Source organism: Polyodon spathula, unplaced genomic scaffold (assembly GCF_017654505.1).
Source record: "Polyodon spathula isolate WHYD16114869_AA unplaced genomic scaffold, ASM1765450v1 scaffolds_4083, whole genome shotgun sequence".
Classification (NCBI taxonomy): domain Eukaryota; kingdom Metazoa; phylum Chordata; class Actinopteri; order Acipenseriformes; family Polyodontidae; genus Polyodon; species Polyodon spathula.
Window position 1 is genome coordinate 8,586 of NW_024475540.1, and position 9,296 is coordinate 17,881.

At 34.9% G+C, this 9,296-nt stretch overlaps 2 protein-coding genes across 2 annotated transcripts; both read left to right on the plus strand.

Moving 5' to 3' along the window:
* LOC121312602 (sulfotransferase 6B1-like) lies at positions 1-2,128 on the plus strand. Its single transcript, XM_041244315.1, has 6 exons — positions 1-216; positions 351-559; positions 748-874; positions 1,050-1,144; positions 1,446-1,632; positions 1,764-2,128. The coding sequence occupies exons 1-6, from the start codon at positions 78-80 to the stop codon at positions 1,880-1,882; spliced, it is 876 nt and encodes a 291-aa protein (XP_041100249.1). The 5' UTR covers positions 1-77; the 3' UTR covers positions 1,883-2,128.
* A 4,606-nt stretch (positions 2,129-6,734) lies between these two features.
* LOC121312604 (sulfotransferase 6B1-like) lies at positions 6,735-8,984 on the plus strand. The gene is made up of 6 exons (XM_041244318.1): positions 6,735-6,952; positions 7,087-7,295; positions 7,484-7,610; positions 7,786-7,880; positions 8,182-8,368; positions 8,500-8,984. The coding sequence occupies exons 1-6, from the start codon at positions 6,814-6,816 to the stop codon at positions 8,616-8,618; spliced, it is 876 nt and encodes a 291-aa protein (XP_041100252.1). The 5' UTR covers positions 6,735-6,813; the 3' UTR covers positions 8,619-8,984.
* The last annotated feature ends 312 nt before the right edge of the window (positions 8,985-9,296 follow it).

Sequence of the window (9,296 nt, forward strand, 5' to 3'; positions counted from 1 at the left end):
TTCTCATGCACCCAGATAACGCAGTATCTAGCTCTTTCTGAAGACATTTGACAAACTCTAAAGACATTCAACACAAGATGCCAGAACAGACTGAGCTCATTCACACCTTCAATGGCATTCCATTTTCTACAAGAGTATCAAAAGAGCTCCTTCAGTCCCTGGACACCTTTGAAGCCAGAGAAGACGACGTGTTATTAGTTTCATATCCAAAATCAGGTAAGACACATTTCTGAATATTATTTGATATCTTTCCGTGAACTTTACTAATTATTAAAAGTTGATCTATCAGAAATGGGTAGATCAGTATACACAGACTGCTTGACTGATGTGTGTTTTGAAACTCTTCCTAGGCACGCACTGGCTTGCAGAGATTATGAAGAATCTGTACCACAGCCACAATGAAGACAATGGGGTTAGCAAAGTGACACTGACATCACCTCTGGAGTTCGGAGATCTCTCCAAATTCGATGAGCTGAGAAACCTCCCCAACAAGAGGCTCATCCCAACACACCTCAACTATGAGATGATCCCAGTGCAGTTCAAAACAAAAAAATGCAAGGTAACAAAAAACAGCCATTATGTTTGTTGCTTTATCAAATAACACGACCATGAAATCGTAAAGTATCACAGCACAGTGCAGTAATAAAGGATACTACTTTTCAACATTACGCTGTGCAAACACCAAATTATTAAGAGATGGTGTCTGAATTACACAAACTAAAATTATTATCTTGTTCTTGCTTCCAGATGATTTATGTGATCAGAAATCCTAAGGACACCGCTGTTTCATTGTACCATTATTACAAGCAGAACCCCAATCTGCCCAAGATTGAGAAATGGTCCACCTTTTTAGAAATGTTCTTGAAAGGAGAAGGTAAATATGACTAATGTTTAGATTGAGATGGAAAAATGTGAAGAACATCAATTAAATCTGCATGTTGTTAAAAGAGTTACCACCATGTCCTTTTAATTTTCATATCAGACATGATATATGATGCAAAAGTGTTAATTTGATACAATAATTTGCTTTGCCTGTATTTGTATTGCAGTTGTGTGCGGTTCCTGGATTGACCATGTCCTTAGCTGGGAAAAGAGCAAAACTGATGAAAATGTCCTTGTTCTGTACTATGAGTCCTTAAAGCAGGTGAGTTCAAAATGGAGCACAGGCATGGACATCATCCATTTGATATTGTCTTACATTAGTGTAGAACTAAAAAGTCACTTTGAGGAATGAAGTTAACTGGAACAATCCCTGTTATATATTCCATAGCAGATGCACGTTGGGGAAATTTGTAGAAAACATTATTTAGATTCTTTGGAACATGATGGTCTGATTCTTTTCTTTTCCATGCTATCCCACTGGGGTTAATTCAATCAATTAACACCAATACATTTTGCCATTCCCTCAATGTAAAACTAAACTGTCAAATGTATGTTTTTCATAGGATCTTCCAAAACATGTCAAGGAGATCAGCACGTTTTTGGGCATCAATGTCACTGAAGATCAAGTCAAAGACATTTCAAAGAAATCTTCCTTCAGTGAAATGAAGGACAAGGCAGAGAAGGAGAAAGTGAATCCAAACCACACGGTCTGCGTACTGACTTCCAACAAGAAGCTGATATTTAGGAAAGGTAAGAGTTTCATCACCACTGAACTAAAACTAAAGCACTGCAATGCTAAAAGAGGGCATTGATAAGCCCAAAACAACAGGGTATTTATTAACTTATGCAAATAATACATTCAAATACTTTATGTCTTTCAGGTACTGTTGGTGACTGGAAAAATCATTTCACTTCCAAGCAGAATGCCAGGTTTGATGAGCTGTTCAGTGAAAAAATCAACTCCAGTGAATTAGCAAGACGTGTGGAATATGAGAGTTAGAATATAAAGACCAATTGCACACTTATTCTATTAATGATGTAAATAAACTGCAATACTGCAGAATGGGATTTTCCAATGTAATCTCTTGTCAAAACTGACTCCCTTGTTATTGGGTAAAATCTGTAAGTCATGTTACTTTCTGCTGGTAACAAGTCTGATTCACTTTGTGTTGGTGAATCAAAAGGAAAACATTTTTTTGTATTAAATGTATAAATATGCTTTTTTAAAAATAATATTTATTTATTTATTTAATTATTTGTGTATGCGTTTGGAATTGTTTTTTTTCTTTTCAGTGGTTATTTTCTGTACAGCATTAATGTATAATAGATGTTAAATTCTTGCACTCAATAAAGATTTACAAATAACAGAATTACTGAATTCTAGTTATTATTGATGAGTGGACCCAGCAGCGTTGCTATTTGTATAAACTCTGATATCCTTGTTGGTACATCGTAAACCAATTATTGCCATACAACTATGGATCAACTGTGTTCCCCCTTCAAGTAATTTTCAATTGTTCATTATTATAAAAAGTGTTAAAATCAAACGTAGATTCAATTTTTAAAAAGCTGTATACTCTTCTTTACCTTATGAGCCTCTTCAGCAATTATCTTCCATTATACTTGCCTTGAAGAACAAACCACTCCAGTATATTTTTGTATCAGTAATGCTGGATTTACTAACATTATAGAATCAGCCATAATTATTTAACTTCTTATGAGTGCTTTTTGATTTGATTTGTAAACTATTTGTAACACCCCCTCAGACAGGGGGCATGCAAAATTAGGTTAAAATATTCTTACATGCTTAAGTCCAGGGCTTGTATCCAAAAGGTTACGGTTCAAATCCCATCTTTGCAATTGACTGACTCACTGTGTGACCCTGAGCAAGTCACTTAACCTCCTTGTGCTCCATCCTGTGGATGAGATGTTAAATCAATGTCCTATTGTAAGTGACTCTGCATATAATGCACAGTTCACAGCCTACCTCTGTAAAGTGCTTTGTGATGGTGGTCCACTATGAAAGGCGCTATATAAAAAAATGAAGATATTATATTAAAACACAGAGGGGTTATTTTGAATATCAGAGCATATTTTGAAAACTCAGAGCAAAATATTATATAATAATTGATGAGGTTCTTTTTTATTCAGATAGCAGAGCTAAAATACAGGGAACAGTGTCTCTGGGAAAAACACACACGTGATGCATACCAAATCAATGGAAATGTATTGATTGGACAGCATGTTTAAAATCCAATAAACCAATGTCTGTGCAGGGGAGGGAACATCACAGAGGAAAATCAGTATGACAAAATCTCACTTTAATTTCAGTACCATATACAATATAAAATATGCACTAATCAAATAAACATGTCAAATTATAATAATAAAACATGCAATCGCAAAATAAATGTGTGAAGGATGATGGGCCATTATTGACCGTGTTACATATTCCCTACCATATGTTTTATAAAATAAAGCTTACAGTAAACATTAACTTGTGTAACACTGATGGCTCTAGTATGCACAGGATGTAATGACACATCTCATGGTTTGGTAACACTAATTCAGTCTTGTATTTGTAAGGAAATTTCACAACTTGTTCCTTTGAATCTATTGTCTTGTCATATTTTTAAGATAGAGGTACCGGTAGTAGCAAAATCTATTTTTCCCTGATTTGTTCCTTTCCCTTCCAGAATTAGAATTAGAAACAACAATTATTACAAAAATATTTGGGTGTCAATTATATGGTGAAAAAAGTTATCCATTTTGTTAATTATTTGAACGTAGAATAATATAATAAATAATATAATTATCTAGCAGATGCTTTAATCCAAAGCAACTTGCAGAGACTAGGGTGTGAACTATGCATCAACAGCTGCTGCAGCTGCACAGTCACTTGCAATAGGACCTCGGTTTTACGTCTCATCCAAAGGATGGAGCACAAGGAGGTTAATGACTTGCTAAGGGTCACATTCATTGATTCAGCAGTTGAGCAGGGATTTGAACTGGGGACCTACTGGCAAGAAGCCCTTTGCTTTAACCACAAAGTTAACGACATCATTATCTGCTGGAACTCCACCAGGACATTAACTTCAGAATAGATTTTTTTATATACAAATGCAAGTTCAATAAAACTAAGTACCCTTGTCAATGTTTCATATTCTACCTGTTGTATTATCTTCAATCCATCAGGTCAATTAATAACAAAAAGGCAATACAAACTATATGCATGGTATTGTATAGGCTTTAACAATATATAAATTCCCTGAAGAAGTGAACATGATGAGTTCTAACCTGCCTCCCACTTTCCATGGATTGCCCAGAGCTAACCAAATCACACCGGTGTGCATCGTTTACTTCAGTATCACAACATGGGAGACATGGCCGGACACAACACAAGCGTTCTTCAGTTTGAAATTTGCATTACATTTTTTGTTTGTTTCTTTTATCCAAATTGGTGTGTCCGAGAATTACATTTGGAGATAAACTTTCTAAATTGTATGTCTTTATACTTAGAATCTGTTCTAAATCTCTGCTCTGTTCAATTGAGGTACAACTGGATTCTGCATTCTGAATCACACTTTATTACCAAACCCACAAGTTCATATTTTCTATAAACACTTTGATTGTATGTATGCGGCTGTTTAAGTTTTTTTTTCATTTGTTTTTCTGTACAGTAATTGTAAGAGAACTAAGATTACAAAAGATTTTGAGAATCCTGAGAAAAGAGGAAAGTGACACCCAACTTAAATTGTGCAAAAATCCCAGGTTTGGTTGTGGTCAGACTGTTATGGAGGTTTGTCACTACGTTTCTATTACGCCACTCAATGGCTTAGTTTACATGCAACCTTCACATGAGAAAAAAAAAAACATGGAAAAACTTGACCAAAACATTAGTTACAATGTAAAAATAAGAGCCATTTTACCATACCAATGTATTTAGGATTAGGAAAAGCAATAGCGAGCAATGATTTGACAAGGATTTTCCCTTATTTGGGTTTTAATAAGAAATGTGAATTCTGTGCATATCTTCCACACATTTTTGCATTTGAAGAGCTCACATTCCTGCTCTGTGAAGCCAAGGGGCAATTGCTGGCGTGATGCTTGCCTGAATCTTTGTTCCAATTCAATACACCATTGTGGCACTAGCATTGCACCTTTATGCAGGCACTGTCTAATAATCCCACAGACAAGACAGATGTTAGTAGGTGCCCTGATTAGTTTATTAAATCTTTCCAGAACTGCCATCCTATCATTGTCTCATTTTTTATTCTGTTTTTAACAAGTGCACCTCATTGTTATAAAATTGTATGTAAACAAACAGCGAAATGTAAAAGCCTCTGTTTCTTTTCCTACAAAGTGTTGGAAAGTGTTCGAGCTCTTGAAGAAAAATTTGAATCAGACACAGTCGCTGAGCAATTTGGTGTTTTCGCAGTGCTGGTGAGTTTCTTCACCATTATGTTAAATAATGTGCATGTCTTGAATATTACTCCTGTACAAGTATTCATAATTAATCTAGAGCTGCTGCTGCTGCATTTATTTAAAGTGTGTAGGGGTGCTGTATTAATTTAGTTTGACAGTTAGTTTATTAATCCTTAGTTTGTTTGTTACTTTATTATTATAGTTTATTAACATACACTTGCCTATTGCTTTTCTTTTACTTATTCAGTTCATTTCATATTTTGATGCAAGTGCGTCATGACAGTTTAGTTTTACATGTAAAACTAACGTAATACATGTTTATTTATTGATTGATTCATATTGTGTCTGGTGGCTAACTCCGTCTTAGAGAACAGTTCGGCTAAGAGAACACTTTGCTTGCTTAAAAAGCAAAATGTTCTCTTAGCCGGACAATACTGTACAACTGTAAAGTTTGTCTTTGAGTTCAACTGTGTTCACCCTAAGAAAATAAATATGAGAAATGTTAGTTGAGAATTCAGTTCTGTGCAACAAGGGGTATTGTCACTAGGGAAGTTTTTGTTTTGTTTTTTGTGATCTGTTTCTCTGGTAGGATTGTTTTTAGTGTACTAAAATTGAAACATCATAGCTTAAACTGTACATTAAAACAAGCAAATTGTATGAAATTGTGGTGAGGTGCCTCACGCCTGTGCATTAGTTTTTGTGTTTTATGTTATTGTAGGTGTATATATATTGGTGCACTGGGTAGTAAATGTGCAGACTGTAGCAGAGGTGCTTTAAATGTATTTCAGCACAGGGATTACACAATCACTTCATGTGCAGATAAAATATGTAATAGTATTTTGGGCACGGGGAGTGCACAAATAGTTCATGTACAGACTGTTCCGCGATTTAAATTGAATGATCATTAGCAATCAAGGTCTCCGCAATAAGCTGCATAAAGATCAGTTTTTTCACACATACAGTGTTGTGTGTTCAGTCAGTGGAAAACGGGATTGGAGACAGAGGTAGAACTTTAAAAACTAAAACATAACAAAAAATAATTATTTAATAAATCTGTGCATCGGAACTTTACTCATCATTCTGTGTCTATCTACTTCCTGGCACAATGTCACCCACCAAGCTAATCTGTGACATAAATAAAAAAAATGAAAAAACTCTCTGAAACAGAGGAAAAAAGGTTTCATGAACTACAAACCTGATTTAAATAAAATGGGTTCTTAAAAAAAAGTAATTAACAAAACATTCCTTAAAACAAAAAGTTGTGTGAATATCCACCTCACATCTAGTGGTACTATTAAATGCCTCATCTTCTTTACGAGAGAGACTTGATTACACCATTTCCTTCTGGTATGTTTCTTAAAACATTCCTTTACATAACTGATAGTTTCCGGTTCCCAGCTGAAAGATAGATATATAAAGAGAGAAATGTTTCTCATGCACCCAGATAACGCAGTATCTAGCTCTTTCTGAAGACATTTGACAAACTCTAAAGACATTCAACACAAGATGCCAGAACAGACTGAGCTCATTCACACCTTCAATGGCATTCCATTTTCTACAAGAGTATCAAAAGAGCTTCTTCAGTCTCTAGACACCTTTGAAGCCAGAAAAGATGACGTGTTATTAGTTTCATATCCAAAATCAGGTAAGACACATTTCTGAATATTATTTGATATCTTTCCGTGAACTTTACTAATTATTAAAAGTTGATCTATCAGAAATGGGTAGATCAGTATACACAGACTGCTTGACTGATGTGTGTTTTGAAACTCTTCCTAGGCACGCACTGGCTTGCAGAGATTATGAAGAATCTGTACCACAGCCACAATGAAGACAATGGGGTTAGCAAAGTGACACTGACATCACCTCTGGAGGTCGGAGATCTCTCCAAATTCGATGAGCTGAGAAACCTCCCCAACAAGAGGCTCATCCCAACACACCTCAACTATGAGATGATCCCAGTGCAGTTCAAAACAAAAAAATGCAAGGTAACAAAAAACAGCCATTATGTTTGTTGCTTTATCAAATAACACGATCATGAAATCGTAAAGTATCACAGCACAGTGCAGTAATAAAGGATACTACTTTTCAACATTACGCTGTGCAAACACCAAATTATTAAGAGATGGTGTCTGAATTACACAAACTAAAATTATTATCTTGTTCTTGCTTCCAGATGATTTATGTGATCAGAAATCCTAAGGACACCGCTGTTTCATTGTACCATTATTACAAGCAGAACCCCAATCTGCCCAAGATTGAGAAATGGTCCACCTTTTTAGAAATGTTCTTGAAAGGAGAAGGTAAATATGACTAATGTTTAGATTGAGATGGAAAAATGTGAAGAACATCAATTAAATCTGCATGTTGTTAAAAGAGTTACCACCATGTCCTTTTAATTTTCATATCAGACATGATATATGATGCAAAAGTGTTAATTTGATACAATAATTTGCTTTGTCTGTATTTGTATTGCAGTTGTATGCGGTTCCTGGATTGACCATGTCCTTAGCTGGGAAAAGAGCAAAACTGATGAAAATGTCCTTGTTCTGTACTACGAGTCCTTAAAGCAGGTGAGTTCAAAATGGAGCACAGGCATGGACATCATCCATTTGATATTGTCTTACATTAGTGTAGAACTAAAAAGTCACTTTGAGGAATGAAGTTAACTGGAACAATCCCTGTTATATATTCCATAGCAGATGCACGTTGGGGAAATTTGTAGAAAACATTATTTAGATTCTTTGGAACATGATGGTCTGATTCTTTTCTTTTCCATGCTATCCCACTGGGGTTAATTCAATCAATTAACACCAATACATTTTGCCATTCCCTCAATGTAAAACTAAACTGTCAAATGTATGTTTTTCATAGGATCTTCCAAAACATGTCAAGGAGATCAGCACGTTTTTGGGCATCAATGTCACTGAAGATCAAGTCAAAGACATTTCAAAGAAATCTTCCTTCAGTGAAATGAAGGACAAGGCAGAGAAGGAGAAAGTGAATCCAAACCACACGGTCTGCGTACTGACTTCCAACAAGAAGCTGATATTTAGGAAAGGTAAGAGTTTCATCACCACTGAACTAAAACTAAAGCACTGCAATGCTAAAAGAGGGCATTGATAAGCCCAAAACAACAGGGTATTTATTAACTTATGCAAATAATACATTCAAATACTTTATGTCTTTCAGGTACTGTTGGTGACTGGAAAAATCATTTCACTTCCAAGCAGAATGCCAGGTTTGATGGGCTGTTCAGTGAAAAAATCAACTCCAGTGAATTAGCAAGACGTGTGGAATATGAGAGTTAGAATATAAAGACCAATTGCACACTTATTCTATTAATGATGTAAATAAACTGCAATACTGCAGAATGGGATTTTCCAATGTAATCTCTTGTCAAAACTGACTCCCTTGTTATTGGGTAAAATCTGTAAGTCATGTTACTTTCTGCTGGTAACAAGTCTGATTCACTTTGTGTTGGTGAATCAAAAGGAAAACATTTTTTTGTATTAAATGTATAAATATGCTTTTTTAAAAATAATATTTATTTATTTATTTAATTATTTGTGTATGCGTTTGGAATTGGTTTTTTCTTTTCAGTGGTTATTTTCTGTACAGCATTAATGTATAATAGATGTTAAATTCTTGCACTCAATAAAGATTTACAAATAACAGAATTACTGAATTCTAGTTATTATTGATGAGTGGACCCAGCAGCGTTGCTATTTGTATAAACTCTGATATCCTTGTTGGTACATCGTAAACCAATTATTGCCATACAACTATGGATCAACTGTGTTCCCCCTTCAAGTAATTTTCAATTGTTCATTATTATAAAAAGTGTTAAAATCAAACGTAGATTCAATTTTTAAAAAGCTGTATACTCTTCTTTACCTTATGAGCCTCTTCAGCAAATATCTTCCATTATACTTTCCTTGAAGAACAAACCACTCCAGTATATTTTTGTATCAGTAATGCTGGATTTA

Excerpts from the sequence above, each read along its gene's own strand:
- LOC121312602 (XM_041244315.1), top strand. The coding sequence starts at position 78 with ATGCCAGAACAGACTGAGCTCATTCACACCTTCAATGGCATTCCATTT. Across the intron at positions 217-350 it reads AGTTTCATATCCAAAATCAG|GCACGCACTGGCTTGCAGAG; the intron begins GTAAGACACATT and ends AACTCTTCCTAG. Across the intron at positions 1,145-1,445 it reads ACTATGAGTCCTTAAAGCAG|GATCTTCCAAAACATGTCAA; the intron begins GTGAGTTCAAAA and ends TGTTTTTCATAG.
- LOC121312604 (XM_041244318.1), top strand. The coding sequence starts at position 6,814 with ATGCCAGAACAGACTGAGCTCATTCACACCTTCAATGGCATTCCATTT. Across the intron at positions 7,611-7,785 it reads AATGTTCTTGAAAGGAGAAG|TTGTATGCGGTTCCTGGATT; the intron begins GTAAATATGACT and ends TTTGTATTGCAG. Across the intron at positions 7,881-8,181 it reads ACTACGAGTCCTTAAAGCAG|GATCTTCCAAAACATGTCAA; the intron begins GTGAGTTCAAAA and ends TGTTTTTCATAG.